The sequence below is a fragment of the Neomonachus schauinslandi genome, chromosome 9 (assembly GCF_002201575.2).
Source record: "Neomonachus schauinslandi chromosome 9, ASM220157v2, whole genome shotgun sequence".
NCBI lineage: Eukaryota > Metazoa > Chordata > Mammalia > Carnivora > Phocidae > Neomonachus > Neomonachus schauinslandi.
This window is the reverse complement of record NC_058411.1, coordinates 110,856,550-110,873,413: the sequence shown is the minus strand read 5'-3', so window position 1 is coordinate 110,873,413 and position 16,864 is coordinate 110,856,550. Positions and strand designations below refer to the sequence as shown.

General features: G+C 54.2%; 1 protein-coding gene across 1 annotated transcript in view; it reads left to right on the top strand.

Annotated features, from left to right (window-relative positions):
- Window positions 1-16,864, top strand: part of HCN4 (hyperpolarization activated cyclic nucleotide gated potassium channel 4) — a 41,357-nt gene that overhangs the window by 15,573 nt on the left and 8,920 nt on the right. Inside the window, exon 2 of the mRNA XM_021694006.2 lies at window positions 8,972-9,395. Coding sequence (XP_021549681.1) covers window positions 8,972-9,395 — 424 coding nt within the window. The remainder of the gene's footprint in view (window positions 1-8,971; window positions 9,396-16,864) is intronic.

Genomic DNA, 16,864 nt, shown 5'->3' with positions numbered 1-16,864 from the left:
CCCCCCCCCCCCCCCCCCCCCCCCCCCCCCCGCGGGCTCTGCCCTTCCTTCTCTGTGAATTTTCCACCATGGGTTTCAGCATTTCACTCTCTGATGGATGTTTCTGGGAGTCTTGGGGTCTTGGGGGTTTGGACAGGACACGTTCCACCCAGATCATCGAGGCTTATGAACGCCTTGTGGGTCTCAGTGAGCTGCCATTTCGTACGGCTTCTGCTGGGCCACCTGTCACTCAGCTTTGCGTCCTAAGGCGTGCATGCATTCATTCACCCACCCATTCACACATGTATTAGGACCCACCACGTAAAAGGCCCAGTGCCAAGTTCAGAGAGTCGTGTAGGCCACAAGATATAAACACACAAATCAAACACAATTTCGTCATAGTGTGATAAATACTATGCTAGGGCAACGCATATAAGGGGCACCTAACCAGATTTCTTAGGATACAAAGAAATGACGCCTCCTCTGAGATGAGGGACTTGGGCTGGGCAGGGATGGTGAGGAGAGTCCCAGGCAGACGCTGGTGTGTAGGCAAGCCCAGAGGACAGGAAGTGTGGTACCTTTGGGCATGGAAAGCTGCTGGTATGTCTGGAGCAGAGCGTTGGGGGGAGGAAGAGTGACAAGATGTGGGAAGGAGGCAGAGTCCAGATTCAGAAGGGCCTGGGGATGACAGTGGGACTGGGTTTAGCTGGGAACACAGAAGGACGCTGGGCTTGGCAAAGTGTGGAGAGTGGATTGCCGGGAGGATGCGGAGCCCATGTGGGCCCCCGAAGTATGCAGGTCCTGGAAGGGCCAGGGGCTCAGGTAGGAAGCCACGGGGTAGGCCGTGGGGTGTGCTAGGAGACTCAGTCCCACTGGCTGGGTGTTGGTAGGTGAGCGAGATAGAGACTAACTCCCCGGTTTCTAGATGGAGCATTTCGATGGCTAGAGGAACCCATGCTGGGAGCACAAGAATTTGGGAGGAAGCTGCTTAGTTATCTGGATGTGCCAAGAATGACAGGGGCATCCAGGTGTAAAGGTGTAGTCGGCAAGTGAACACATGGGTGTGGAGCTTGAGAGGTCTGGTTTGAAAGCCAGCAGAATCATGGAGGCCTTGGCAGCTGGCGAGGTCACCCAGGGAGAGTGTGGAGAGAGAGAAGAGGCCAGGGCCCAAAGGAACAAACACACTTAAAGGTCACGCAGGGGAAGAGGAGCCCCTCCAGGGGAAGGAAAGAGAGGCAGAGAGAAGGGAGGAAACCCAGGGTCTCAGAGTGGCCTGTGGTGTCAGGTGCTGCTGAGGGTCAGCCAGGAACAGACCACAAAGCACACCGAGGACTGTGCAGTTGCTGAGGGGTCGGCAGGAGTGTGGGGAGAGGCAATGGAAGTGGAGCGAGCTGGCACCGTGACGCCTCTCCCAGGAAGCTTCTCTCTGGGCGAAGACATCAGGCAGAGGGATTCGGGACTCGGGAATGGTTTCGTTTTATTTTTTAAACGTAGGGAGCTTAAAAGAATGAGCTGATGGGAAATGATGCTTGGGGAGGGAGACTGAAGATACAAGAGGGGGTAACCTATGGGTCAGGGTCCCTGGGGAGGCAGAGGGGACTTGTATCAAGAGGCAGGTGGAGGGGTTGCTGATGCTTTTGTGACTGGAGGAGGGGGAAGGGGTGAGGGAGAGGCAAGCAGGGGTCGCAGTCTGGTGGCAGAAAGAGGAAGGGGACCTTCTGGTGGCTTCTCTTTTGTCTGTGAACGAGAAAGTGGTGTTATCTGCTGAGAGTGGGGTAGAAGAGTGGTTTTAGAGCTTTGAGGAGAGAGAAGATACTTGGAAGTGGCTGCTGGAGGAAAATTGGTGGGGAAAGGGTCTCCTGGAAGGTGGGGTGGGTGGGGGTGAGCGCCAGTTGAGTATGGAAACCCAGATGAGGAAATTGAGGCACGGGAGCTAAGGCGCCTACATATTTAGCAGAATGGGTCTGAGGTGGTGGGATTTTTTGCACAGTCCCCAGGAAACATGCAAAGGGTGAATGATGGCCGTGATCCAGGGCGTGATCTTGTGAAGAGGGTGCCAGAAGGACCGGGTGAGCGAGGTAGAAGGGCTGGACCCTTGTGTCTCAGGGGAGGGGAGGAGGCAGGAGGGTTCTGTGACTCAAGGTTCCTGGGACAGACACTACAGAATAGACTCAGCAGGACCGGCTAAGAGAGCTGGAGGGAAAGGAGGTTGCGGTGAGAGATGGAGCCACTGCAGAGGGTGACATGGTCCCTCCCCCGCTGCAGGAGTGGGTGATGATGTGCCGTCAGTAGAGTCAGGGCACCAAGCCACTGAGGGGCTGCGTGTTTGGGGTTGATACATGGAGTGGAGGTCTCCCAGGATGATGGCAGGGTTTGGAGAGGAATCGAAGGCTGTGAACCAAGTGCTAACACGATCAGGGTCCCCGAGATGGAACAGCGGCAGATGGCTGCTGGCAGGATGGCCAGAAAATGACAGGATGCTCAAAGGATCCTGTAAACCTTCCTAGCACAGACAGGAAGTGACCCCAGCATGGGGGGCAGGGGGATGCTGACCCCACCCCCGACTCAGAGGTGCCTGGGGTTTAGGAGAGTGACGTCCTCAGGATTCAGCTGAAGCTTGCGTAAGGGAAAAGTAGGACTCTGGGGGCAGGCTATTTGGGCTTAATTCTTGATCCACCATATATAGCAAATTTCTCAGCTTCTTGTGCCTCAGTCTCCTCATCTGTAAAATAGGCGCAATCATAGTATCTCCCTCACAGGGATTTTATGAGGATTAAATGAGATAATCCATATAAGGTACACCGATCAGTGCCTGGCATGTCGTAAGGGTCCAAAAAACATTGGCTGCCATCCTCCTCTTGTCTCATTGTCTTCGCTGTCACCTGGGGCAGTTGTCTGTGCTGGGCATGGAAAACCAAGGGCTGGCTCGGGAACCCAGGGGGAACTCCCCGCTCCCATCGCTGTCTCAGACACCAGGATTCTTGGGTTCCTGGTTTCCATGACTTGTTGGGAGCCTGAGAGGAGAGCTAGGTGGTGCCCGACGGAAGGGCAGGATGAGACAGCCACTCCCAGACACACAGCATGGTTAGGCCAACTTCCCGGGGGAGGAGGTCTTGGATGGGTCTTGGGTGAGGGATGGGAATTCACAAGATGGGGGTTCAGGAGGCAGGGGCCATTCTCAGGAGGAGGAGCCAGAATGTGGACGGAGATAGAGCCAGGGGTTGGGTGTCTAGTGGTTACTGTGAAGGAAGCAGGAGGGAGAACAGGGAAGTGGGGCACAGGGGATGCCAGACCTTGGAGCTTGAACTTTCTTCTGTAGTCATGGGGAATCTGCCAAGAAGGCTCAAGCAAGGGGTGACGAAATCATAAAATTTGGAAAGATAACCCAGAGATCATGTGAGTTGGAAGGAAAGAACTTGGGGGCTAGAGACAGGTAGGCAGCGGGGGCAAGGGTCCAGGCGAGGAGCAGTGAGGAACTGATCTAGGACAAAGCAGTCAAGGACAGATTCAGAAGCCATCCTAGAAGATGCTAGACAAGGGGTGTCTGGGTGACTCAGTCGGCTAAGTGTCCCAACTCTTGATCTCAACTCAGGTCTTGATTTTAGGGTCATGAATTCGGGCCCTGCACTGGGCTTCATTCACGCTGGGTGTGGAACCTACTTAAAAAAAAAAAAAAAAAAAAAGATGGGAGACAAGACTTGTCATTGCATGTGGGGCCTGCAGGAAAGAGAAAGCAGCTGAAGATAGCTTTGAGGTTTTGAGCCCAGGTGATTGAAATGCTGAGTGTGCCATTCAGCTCTGAGGAAGAAGATGCTGTGTTCAGCCTTGGACTTGGGTGTAGGAGCCAGCAGGCCCTCCGGGTGGCAGGTGGGAATGCAGGTCTGGTGCTAGGAGAGGTGTCTACAAAGAGGGAAGGGGTAAATGGTGGGGCCCTGGGTGTGCCACTCCCCTGGGAGGAATCGTGAGGACTCTGGCCTGCAGTTCAGCATGCAGGAGCACAGCCATGTCTGGGACAAGGCCCCTGCCTTCAGGGAGCCACAGCGTTCTGGGATGTCCAAAGCCAGGGCTCAGGCTGGGCCCAGGTCCATCCGTGAGGGGTTGGAGAGGCCTGGAAGAAGTAGCACTTCAGATGAATCCTAAAGGATGGAAAAAATGTAATGGGCCAAAACCCGACCCTCTCTTCCAGCTGGCAGGATTCCCAGTGGATGTCATTTGTGTCAAAATGTGTGCAAGCAGGTGTGCAAGAAAATATGCGTGTGTGTATGGGAGCAAAAATTAGCAGGAGTGCATAGATGAGAGTGTACAAAACTGTATTAATGGGGTGTGTGTGTGTGTGTGTGTGTGTGTGTGTGTGAACATATGTGCTCAAAGGCAAGCATGGGTGTGTGTGGACAAGACAAGGGTGAAGGAGGCCATCCCTCTTCTGACTTCCACTTCTCCTGCCCCCATTTTATTACCCTTCACTCCTCTTCAGCCTCTGGGGAAGGAGAGTGCCCTTGGTCTGGTCCTTGAGTCTCTGAGTTCAGGGTCAGGAGCCTCCTATCTTCTCTTTCCTCAGCTCCCTTGAGCTCCCTCAGCCATAACCTTCCTATCAGACCAAACCATGGAATGTTCCAGGTGTCCGTGTAAAAGGGCTGGTTGGCTTTTTGCCATCCCCCGTTTCTTCTGCACACGAGACCTTCTCCTCCAAAGCTGCCCTGTAGGCCACGCCCACTGGCTGAGAGGCCACCTGCCTGCTTGGATGGCCAGGCAGGAAGAGAGGTCCAGGATTAAGGGAGGACAGGCCTGGGGTCCTGGGGCTAAAACTGGGGTGAGGTGTCTTCCCTTTAGCTTAGAGAACACTGGGACAGGGGCGGGTCATCTGGCTTTGGAGAGAACAAGGCCTCTAATTCAGGCATGTGCCAACTCCAGCATGTCTGAGTCTGGCTGTCCCTCGCTTCCCTGACAGGGCTTGCCACCCACTACCACGGATGCATACCCTGGATTGTGGGAGCTAGCCATGAATGATTCTAGGGGCAGTGAGGTGCTGGGGGAATATGGGGCATCCAGCTTGAGGTTGTGGAAATGTTACTGTTCCCTCCTCCACAGACCCTTCTTACAGGATAGCACAACTGTGCCCGATTGACCAGGATGACCAGGATGCTTTTAATATTTGAAAGTTGTGCTACTTCCCCCACCCAGGAAGTACACCAGAAGGCTCTGGCATCAGGAGGATGGGTCCCCTCCAAACCTCTTCACAACTCTCTCTTCTCTCTCTCTTTTTAAAATTTTATTATTGAAGTAGAGGTGACATACAATGTTATATCACTTTCAGGTGTGATTTCATAGTGATTCAACAATTCTATACATTATTCAGTGCTCACCACTATAAGGGTAGTCACCATCTGGCCCCATTTCTCTCTCCTCTCTTGTCTACACCCGCTGTGATAGGCTACCTCCCCGTGTGACGCAGAGGTGCCAGGAAGGCTGGTCTCCCTCCGTGCATCCCACTGAGGTGCCTAAAATCCTAAGCAGTCAGGTTCTCAAGTCCCCCCAGACCTCTCGGAATCTCGTTCTGTCCCTCACTAGCTGTGTGATGTTGGGTAGATACTTCTCTCTGAGTCTCAGTGTCATCATCTGCAAAATACAGATGTTAGCAGCCAACTCCGTGCTGGTGTGAGGATTAAATGAAATAATGCATGGGAAACACAAAGTTAAGTGCTTGATACATGTGAAATGTTTTGGAGTCTTTATGAATTCAGTCACCAAGGAGCCCCCTAAAAAAGCCCAGGACATTAAGGAATCATTTGAGATGCTTCTGATCACTGGGCTTGGCGAGAAGAGGGGCCCCGGAACTGAAGATGCAGTGGGGAGGCTGTTGCCAACTTCCCCTGGCCAGACGAGCAGAACAGGGCTGGGAGGTGCCAGGAGCTGTCCGTGGTGCTGAACGCCTCCCCTTCCCTTCTCTCTCCCCGCTCTCAACTGGCCCTGCTTTTGGGAATCTGTGCAACCTGCTTGCAAAAGTAAGGGGAGGTAGTCTCCAAGGCCAAGGGCAGCTCCCAAAGCCCAGGTCCTCCAGGAGCACTTTCTGGCCTCACCCTTCTGGGCCACTGGGAGCCATGCCTGGGCTGCTGCCTGGGACGGTTTCTTCCATCATTGCCCAACTTGTCTTCTGTCTAAGCCTTGTATTCTGACTGAACCATGAGCTCCCTGAGGTCAGAGCATCTGTCTGCCAAGGTAGACTGGTTCTGTTGCCTGACTGTTCACAGAATGTTGTGGTCCTTGACTTCACCACTGGACTCTCCCAGAACCATTATAAGCTCCCTTCCACCCCCAGCCCCAGTAGATGCTTTGCTTTGACTCCTCCCTGGAAGATTTCATCTTCCTCCCTCGTCTCTTTCCTGTGAATTTGTTGACTTGAGTTTCTTACTGACTCATTTAGTAATACAGATAGGTATAAGTCAGAGCATTTTGCAAATATCAATTCATGTCATTCTTATAACTCTGAGTTAGGTACCATTATTATTCTCAGTGAACAGACAAGGAAACTGAGGCATGGAGAGATTAAGTGACTTGCTAATAAATGATGGAACCAAGAGTTGAACCCAGGATGGCTGGCTCTGAAAGCCTCTCTTCCCACCACATTATGCTGCCTTTTGGGTAGCTCTGTGATGCTGCAGGATAGTGGTTTGTGGGGAGGAATTCTCCAGCATTCCGACCCCAGCCTGGATCAGGCACCAGAAATATCCCTTAGCATCTGGAAACTCACGATTGAAATAATTAGTCAGAATGCCAGGAAATGGTTGTTTTTGCCTCGTGTAATTTGGTTTTATGAAGACCACTAAATGCAAACATTCTCCTGTTAATTACTGTCTCAAATTTGGTCTGTAATTGAGAGAACTAGAGCTGGGGAAAGTGTAGAAACCCGCTGGAGTGGCAGGCCTGCCCAAGTCAGCATTCCCAGCCGCCTTGCTCCCGCTCTGTTAATTTTAGAAACTCCTCTAGCCTGGGTGTATTATTAGCTTTATGTACGGAGGGCCATGGGGCCCTCAGTAGCCTCTCAATGCCAGTTTTGTTTTTTTTTTTTTTTTTCCCAAGAGATGAAGGGAAAGGGAATGGTGACCATGTGTATATAGGGGTGTTTGCACACTCTGTGTGAATGGGGATACCTGTTTGTGGCTTCAAATGTGTGTCTGCAGCTGTCTTTGAATGATGTGCATGAGGCTGCGTAGAGAGTGTACACAGCTCAGGAACATCCCATAGAAGCCGAAACCATTCTCCTGGGGCTCACACGTCATTAGCAAGATGTGCTGTCTTCCGTGTGGTGGGTGTGATGGCTAGGGTGGGTTCTTGGGTCTTAGGTTGGGTTCTCCCAGATGGCATAGGGGGATTCGGGCTGGAGAAAGGGTGGTGGGTTGTAGGGCAGGAAAGGAGCTGAAGTTGACCTCTTAGCACCAGCCTGAGAATGAGAAGGTTTTAGCCTGAGAGGCTCTGACTTGGGTCCTGTCTTGAGGCCCTGAATGGCTTGGCTTTCAAAGGAGCTGTCCAAAGCTGCCCTTCCAGAAGCTGCCCTTCCCTGAGTTGTGTGGTGTGGGACAGCTGTCTCATCCACCTTCAGTGAGACAGATCCTGTTCTCTTTGACTCATAGCGCCATTTTGAATCTGGCAAAGAAAGCAATTTGCTGTGAAGTAATATTTATTTTTCAAACCTGGAACTCTTCTGGCAGGAACACTTTGGTTTTGGAACAAGACCCTACAAAGACTCGAGGGAAGCTTGTCTTTTTTTCTCTTTCCTCCCTCCTAGCTTTCTTATAGTCAAGAATTAAAGATGGCTGAAAGGTTATTTCTCTTGGGAGAGAACATGCTTATTTCTGCCTGACTTAATACCTTTATCTGTCATTGTGTAACTGTTTAAATTAATAGCAGAAGGAAATAGCTGTGCAGTGCAGGTTTTAGATCTTGGGGCCAGCCCCGGGGTGGCTGGTACTCAGGCAGGGTCCCTGGTATTGATTGGTCATACCTTCTAGACATGGGGTCTGTGCCTGCCTGTGCTGTCTTGCACACTCCAGAGGGGCCCCTGCTAGGCCAGGTGGCTTCGCCCTGAGGGGCCCTTCCCACCTCCCTCAGGAAGCACTTGCAGTTGCTTTGACACCTTAGGAGAAATGATACTGTAAGCCCCCACTGATCTCACTCCATTGCATTGAGTGACACCTCACAAGTGCCTGAAATCCCCTCATTAACACTTCCTGCCCTTGAAGATTTCACTGTCCTTCCCCAACCCTGTGTTGGAATGCAAACCTCTGGGGGAGAGAGATGGTCAGGCATTTTCTGACTATAGGGGATAGACTAAAGGGGGACCCCAGAAAGCCAGTGTGGGTGAGGGCCAGATCACAATTATGGGACGGAGTGTTTAGGCTCCACCCCTTATTGCACAGTGAGGAAACTGAGGCCCAGAGCAGGGAGGGAACCTGCTTGACATCACATAGCATGTCAGTGACAGAGCTGGGGCTGGATCCCAGGCCTCCTGCCACCCAGGTACCCGCCGTGTATCTGGACCTCCCCTGCTCTCTGGTCACAGTCTGTAGCACGTCTGCCCGCCAGCCTGTCTCAGGCCATAGCTGACCCTCAGGGAGGATGGAGCAGCTTGGCCTGAGCCTGGGGTGTTGTCGGGCGAACTACTCCTGCTGCTAAAACAGCTTCACACTTCTCTCTGGACATCATGTTTGGTTTGCATTTCAGCCTGACTCCTGCTGGGGAGTGTGGATGGGAGTGGGAGGCTTGTCACTGGGGAGCAGACAGAGGGACAGGCAGAGGGTATCCTTAGGGAAAAGAGAGCCTTTCGGTGCCAATCTCCATATTTTGCCCATGGTACCCAGGTGCCTATCTCACGCAGTGACTCAGAACCTCCCAAGACTTCCCTCTTCCACACCTGCTCTCCCTTGGAGTTTTCTGTCATAGTCTGTAACTCATTCCCTCTGTCCTCCTGGCGACTGACCCCTGTGTCTCTGGGCAGATTTTACTGGGACCTGACCATGCTGCTGCTGATGGTCGGAAACCTAATCATCATTCCCGTGGGCATCACCTTCTTCAAGGATGAGAACACCACACCCTGGATCATCTTCAATGTGGTGTCGGATACATTCTTCCTCATCGACTTGGTCCTCAACTTCCGCACAGGGATCGTGGTGGAGGACAACACCGAGATCATCCTGGACCCACAGCGGATTAAGATGAAGTACCTCAAAAGCTGGTTTGTGGTGGATTTCATCTCCTCTATCCCTGTGGACTACATTTTCCTCATCGTAGAGACACGCATTGACTCAGAGGTCTACAAGACCGCCCGGGCCTTGCGCATCGTCCGCTTTACCAAGATCCTCAGCCTCCTGCGCCTGTTGCGTCTCTCCCGCCTCATTCGATATATTCACCAGTGGGAAGAGGTGAGTGGCCAGACCCAAACCTCTTGGGGGAAGGGGTATTTTTCCCCACAGGGGGAGTGAGGGGCCAACAGGTAATCTCAGATTGTTGGATTTGGGCTGTCAGATGGTAGCAGGCAGATCTTCTCCAAGAGGACAAATGGTAGTAATTTCTTGACTTCTTAGGTGCTAGACACTATGAAAATCACTTTACAGTCAGTATCCCATGTAAGTCTCTAACAACTGCGATACTCATTTTTTACATAAGGAAACCAAGAGACATAAAGGGATTTATATGAGGTCACAGAATCAGTAATTGGTGAACCTGGACTGAGAGCCTACACTGTTAACCACTGGACTATATTGTTTGGAAAGCAAACTCATGAGCCTTGAGGGGCCAGGCAGGGAATGTGAATGGGTGAAAAGGGCCAGTGGGAGGCAGTAGGGAGTGTGGTGGACTGGGGAAAACTGAAGAATACATCTTCCGTCTGCCTCTACTCCACTGTAACCACTTGTTGCCAAGTGAGAATAGGCCCAGGTTGCGAGATCTACAGATTGATCATGAGAAGCAGAAATATGGGTTTTTGTGCCAATTTTGTTGGCAACTATCTCAGGTGTCCTGGGGGTTCTTCCAGAGCAGACCCTGAGGTGATTTGCATGAAAGTAGCTTTTTTTCCCCAGTGGGGCTGAGGTGGGCAGTGTTTCCAGGAATAATATGGTAAGGGAATGGGGAAGAGGGACAGGGGATGGAAGGAAGGAAGCCAAATAAGGGTGACACCAAGCAAAGTGCCGTGGGGAGCTCTGGGGACAGTGTACCTCACACCTCGGGCAAAGAGTTGGAATTTTTAGATCCCCTTGCATGGCAGTCCCCGGTTCAGGGCACTCCCTGCCCTCGGTGCTAGCAGGCAAAGCAGCTTCCAGCAGCCTGGGGCGGGTCTCTGACAAAGAGCCCCAGGGGCTAGCCGTAGGGAGTGAAAAGCATCCGAGGAGCCTGGAGTTGTGCGCACGAACTGTAAAGGGATCCTAGGGGCTGTGGGCAGAACACTGGCTCCAGAAACTAAATAAAAAATTGTAAAAGAACTGGGTGGGCCAACACTGTTCTGAACAAACCTAACTCAGCCATGGGCTGAATGCTGTCATCTGTGGGAAGAAGAGAGGAGGACTGTGAGCTGCAGTTCGGAAAAAGGCAGGTGACCGTGCGAGCGCTTCTGTCTCTGTCTGCCACTGTCCAACTTAACGCCTTTCGGCCGCGGTGGCAGGCAGGCTGGCCTGCAGGTGCCAACGTGGGGGGTAGGTGTGCTCTGTGAGGCCACCCCCGTCGGGGTCCAGAGCGGGCCGGAGCCCGGGGAAGCTTCTGCAGAGGCGCATTTCTTGCCACGGCTCACTGCCAGTCTTCTGGTCCCCAGGACCCCTCTGCTTGGCTGGTTGGACGGAAGTTCCCATGCTCAGGACACCAAGCCCCCACCCCACCCCAGCGGCAGCCTGGGCCCCAGCAGTGGCGCACACGGCTGATGGTCAGGGCGCTGGCAGATTGAGGTCGGGGTATCATGAAGACCTGCGCTGCAGAAGTGCCTACGCCAGCCCGGCAGCATCACTCCCTGGCGGAAATTCTCTGCCTAGGAGAATTTGCGCTATTCCTGCTGACAGAAGAGGGGCCATGACTTGCCCAAGGTCATGTGGGTGGCAGGCCCCTGGTGGAGCTGGAGCAGAGCCCAGTTAGGTCTCTGGACTCGCAACAATGAGGGGTCCCTGCCTGGTGCAATGGAAGCCCCGGGGACTTGAGCTAGGATACACATGTGAGATCCCAATTAAAATCCTGGCTCCACACTGCCTCGCTCTGTGACCTGGGTGCCACCTTGCCTCCCTGAGCCTCAGTCTCTTATCTGTAGAGTGGGTATCATCCTCACTGGATTGTTGTGAGATGATGTTTATATAAGATGATGTTTATAAGACACTTAGCAGGAAGCCTGGTGAGTGGTTTGATAAATGCCCTTCCTCGGTCATTTGTCTGAGTAACCCTCTATACCTCTGGGGGGCGGGTTACTTTTCTCAAATACTTTTTTTTGCTGAAAGATTTATTTATTTATTTGAGAGAAAGAGAGAGCACAAGCAGGAGGGGCAGAATCCTCTCAGAGAGAATCTCAAGCAGACTCCACGCTGAGTGCAGAGCCTGATGTGGGGCTTGATCTCATGACCCTGAGATCACGACCTGAGCCGAAACCAAGAGTCAGATGCTTAACTGGCTGCACCACCCGGGCACCCCCAAATATTTTTTACCCTTTATTTTATTGGCTCCTCACACCTAGCGTCAAGGTAAAGCAGGCGGGATTGATAATTCCTGTTTGTCCGTGAGGAATAGGGTCAGAAGGTCCAGCAGGCCCAGTGGTAGGATGTTGGAACTGGGCCTCCTGACTCTGGGTTCCTGCATTCTTAGGTGGCCTGAAAGCAGGATGACTTTGATTCTGTCGTCTGTCCCTCTGTTAGGGACGACTCCCAGCTGAGATTGGGAAGGCGGGCAGCCGAGCAAGTCGAGGGGTGGGGTAAGGAGTTCTATGTGATGGGTTGGGTTTGAGGTACCTTTGGGACATCCAGCCACGGAGAATGTTGGGGTAGGGCTGGGGGGCTGGGGCCCCTCTGAGCGGCTGCAGAGGAAGAACAGAGGCAGATTTCCTGGAGCGCCCTCACAGGCTTGTCTCTTGTTTTCTGTCCCAAGTAGAAATACCACGGTCCGGAGGGTGGACCCTAGAGACCTCCGGGCAGACTTCCGGACCATGTTGGCTCCCTCAGTCCCGAAGACCCCCCTAGCCTTCTATTTGTCTTGAACTTGCAGCTAGACTATCACTAAAAGCAGACAAGTAGCCACTCTTCTCCTTTTCCGGCATTGCTTCAAGTCTCCAGACCCCTGCCCCCTGGGCACAACCCTTGCTGCTTCCTGATGCCTGGTCCCTGGGGCCATAGTGTTTGGGAAGAATTTGGCACACTTGCCCGTGGCCCTGCAGAGTGAGCCCTGGAATAGAAACTAAGTGCTTCTGTTACTGTCCCTGCACCACACATCCTGGGAGCTCAGTCCAGAGCTTCTGTCCCCATGCCTCTCTGGCCTGGCTACCCTCTGGGCTACCCAGAACTGGTCAGGCAGGCTCTCACCCTGGCCCTTCCCTGGGGTAGACAGAGGCCCCAGGAGGCCTCAGGTCAGGGCTCTGAACTGAACATGGGTACTCAGTCTCCTGGGCAGGAAGGCAGATCCCAGGAGACCAAAGAGATGACTCCCACCCCCTCCACACACACCCTTATCTGGCCTACCAGCTGGGGAGGAAATTGCTTTGAGTTGACTTCTTTGGGCACACCGCCCAGCCAAGGGCTCCCACTGGACCCTGGGATGGGACTGGGCTTTCCCAACTGGCCCCAGGTACCCTTTCTTCACATCCTCCACAGCCTGCCCTAGCCCTGGGGCTTCTTGCCTCAGCTTGGCCTGGAGGCAAAGAGCAGGGACACCCTGGAAGTCCCAGGTCTACAGGGGACAAGGGAAGAGAGGTATTCAGTAGAGAAAACCCTGCTGTCTCTCCTCCTCTAACTCCCTGTATGAATCTCTTCCCCTTGGGGGCCTCAGTTTTCCCGACTGTCAGGTGGCCTCTGATGTTCTAGGGGGTTGGGGCTTGGTCCCCACACCAGCATCCCCTGGCAAGGATGATGTGAGCTGACCCTGAGGACACTGTCGTGGCCCTGGGTGGGGGCTAGAAGGTCAGCCAGCTGTGAAGAAGCAGCAGCTTGCCCGAGGCCCCCGGAGAAGCTGTGGAGAGGCCAGACTGCCAACCCCCAGGCTTCAGCTGCCTCGCCCGGCCCAGTGCAGCGCCCCTGTCAGAGAGTCCGCAAGTGTTACTAGCAGGTGTTGGGAGTCAGGGGAGGTGGAGGGTCTCGGCAGGTGTAAGCCACCCTCTCAGAGGACGTCAGCCTCTGCCTCCATCCCAGGCGATCTAGGTCAGCATCCTCCTCCCCAGCCTCTCCCAGCCAAGCCACTTCCCTCCCTCTGAGGTGTGAGCTTGTTACAGGCACAGAGGCTATTGTTAGAAACAGTGGTCCATCCCCCCCACCCCCGATGTTCCCCTGCAGGCCCAGCACCCCAGCGACCTATCCCAGCATCCTCTTTCTCTCAGCAGCCAGGAGCCATGGCAGGAAGCCTGGAGGCAGGAGGCTGGGCCGCGGCCGAGCTTCCTGATGAGTCTCCTCCCCCACGGGCCTCGATTTTTCTATCTCTTTCAGAATCGAGGAGTGGTCCTAGGGGTAGGGCTCGGCGCTCTCTGTAGGCCCCAGAAAGGGATCCAGGGTGACCCTCGGTTTGGCCACCTCCAGGCAGTCCCCAGGACACACGTGCATCAGCCATCCTCTCAGGCCTGGGATTGCTGACCCCAGTGTGGTCACTGGTCCCTGAGACACAGGGAGAAGTTGTTCTTTTTTCCTGGGGAGAAAACGAGTCTCCCTGGGAGGGAACTCAACCCGGCCCCAAGAAGAGGCCTCAGCGGAAACTCCAGTTTCTGGTCTCTCCCCAGGCCTGAGAAAAGAACTCTTTGTTCGAAGGCTGGGGAAGAGAGGGAAGGAAAGGAACCAACATGCATTGAGTACCTACTGTATATCAGCTGTGGACATCATCTCTCCTGATCCCCAAGACATCCCTGGGAGCTGGCAGTTATTGACCCATTACACAGATGAGGAAAGAGGCTCAGAGAAGAGAAGGTGCTTGGCCGAGGTGGAAAACATGTCACTCTGTCTGCACTGTGGCCGGGAAGCTGCAGAGCCCCCCCCCTCCCCTGAGGGCCATGCGGGGCACAGAGAGCAAGGCGCCCAGGCTGCCCGCCCAGCAAGCCTTGCGGGGCTGGAAATGAAGGTACTCAACTCCCACAGTCAGAACCAACATCATAAAAGGGGCTTTTAATGAGGTATAAAGAGCAAGATAAATATTTGTGCAGTGCAGCTGACTTGCAGGCGGCCTATGGCCCCAGCCCACAGCGGGGACACACAAGTGTTCAGCTGTCTCTCCCGGCAACGACCAGCCTTACTCTCAGCAAGCATACCTGTGTGCCATAGTGTTTGGACTGGGGTGCATGTCCTCACCACCTGGGGTACCTCCGAGCCTGGATGGATGTGCCCCCCGCCCTGACCGGCTCTTGGCAGGAAGCTCGTATTTCACCATATCAGTGCCTTTGGCTTTGCCAGCCACAGTACCCCTCCCGACCACCAAAAACTCCCACCCTCCCACCCCTCCCCACCTCCACCGGGCCCCCTTCCAGCATCCGCCTGCTTCTTCAGGCCAGCTCCGGGCACCATCACCACCACCACGCTCTGCAGGACGCGTGAGTCTGTGCCCACCTGTAGGAAGAGTCACCTTTTTCTTCCCACGAAGGCAGAGGCAGAGTCCCCATCGGCTGCACCTGCCTAGAGTGGGGCCTTTTCCAAATGCCACCATGTACACTTGTGGCGGCCCTGATCCGCATCACCGCCATCATCCCCATCCCGGTCATCGTCACCTTCCCCTTTATCTCTGTCACGAAGCACTTCACAGTTCCTGAGACCCTACCACATGCTCTGCCCCATTCATTGCTGAGGTCACGATAAAGGCAAAACTAGAGAAGGACCTGATCCTGGAGGAAGATGAGCTACGAAGGAACAAAAAACATAGGCGATACCCAAAGAGAAGCAGGTATTGCATAAAAATATACCAACCTGGATACCTCTGTTTCTAAGGCGCGGAGTGATTCATGCAGAGGGGCGGTCTCCGTGAGCTGTCCCAGGCTGGGACGCCTTCTGAAAGGGGTCTGCGGCTACCTGAAGCTCTAGTACTGTAATATACTGTATACTGTAGAGTGGCATAGTGCATAGTACTCTCTATCATAGACACTGTAAGCACTGTCCAGCTTGGGCTGTTCGAACAGAATACGGCAGACCTGGGGGCTTAAACAACAAACGTTTATTTCTCGCAGTTCTGGAGGCTGGGAGGACAAAGCGGGGTGCCGGAATGGTTGGCTTCTGCCTGAGGCCCTCGTCCTCCTTTGTGGATGGCCACCTTCTTGCTCTGTCCTCACATGGCAGAGAAAGATCCTCCTCCGTGTCTCTTCTTCGGGCACGGACCCCATTCATGGGGGCTCCACCCCTCATGACCTTATCACCTCCTAAAGGCCCCAACTCCTAATGCCATCACCGTGGGGGTTTGGGCTTCAACGTATGAATTTGGGGGGACACAAACATTCAGTCCATAGCAGCTGGGAAATGAAGGAGCTTCATAACAACGACCCCACCCATGGTGTTTTCGGGGCCCAGAGGACTATCTTAGCCAGTTTAATTTCTCCGGCAACCTCGAGAAATGGGGGGCAGCTGTCTAGCTTGTCTTAGCCGAGGGGAGGCTGAGATGTGGTGGGACGTGAGGGCTGGCCATCTCTGAGACTGGATGGCCCCACGTCACTTGCCTTTCCTATCCTTTGAGTCTGGGGAGCTGGTGGCCTCCTGGTCAACCGAGAGTTGGAAAGGTTGGTGACTTGCCCAAGGTCATAGAGCTATGATGTCCACCTAAGCAGTGAGCAGCCAGAAGTGAGATCTCCCCTCAGAGCCGCAGCTGGGGTGCTGGTACTCAGGAGCTGCTGGGGATGGTGGGGAGAGGCTGAGGAGCTTCCCGGGCTTGGGATCCAGGCCCCAGGGCAAGGCCGGCTGTGGACGGACGGACGGACGGACGGACGGAGGCACTGCTGTCATGCTCGGGCATGCTCGGCCTCCTAGACGCGGCCTGGGGCCCGTACTGCCCTGCCTGGTCTCTCGTGCCCCACGGCCCTTACACGGACGCAGCATTTCGGCGGGGAGCCGGCACGCTTAGAGCACGGGGCTTATGGAGGCGAGATGCTGGGAGTTTGGGCTGGCCCTGGGTCCCCTGGCCGTGTGAATCCAGCCACATCGCTCAGCCACGTTGGGTTTGAGTTGTTCCATCTGCAAGACAGAACTCCTGAAAACTGTCCTTCCCTCACTGGGCCAGTCTGATAATCTGCAGGCAGCCCTGGGCTCGGACGTGCCTCTCCCACTGCCACCATGACAGTGGCCAGAGCCTTTGCTTCTCCGAGCCTTGGTGGAAAATGGATTATGAATATTTTCAGCAAAGGCTTGTTGTGAGTTTAAATGGGACGATGGCTGTGGGCCCACGGGCCCACACTCAGATGTGGTGTTACTGTCCCTCTGTCATGGGGGCTGTGGGGGTGATGGAGCGCCATCCTTCATGAACCTTTCCAGGGTCTGCTTCATCCTGAAAAGACTCCATCGCCTTTCTGCTGGAACATGCCGAGTAGTGTTAGTAAGGGGGCCGCAGGTGGGCGCGCCCCTGGGGGTGATCGACAAGTAGTATTCATGTTTGGCTTTTCAGAACCTAGCCCCAAACTAAGCCCGCATTTCAGAAGGGGAAACCAAGTCACTAGTATCAGCATATCCCGCCACCAGCCACCAAAGTCTACCCCATCCCACCC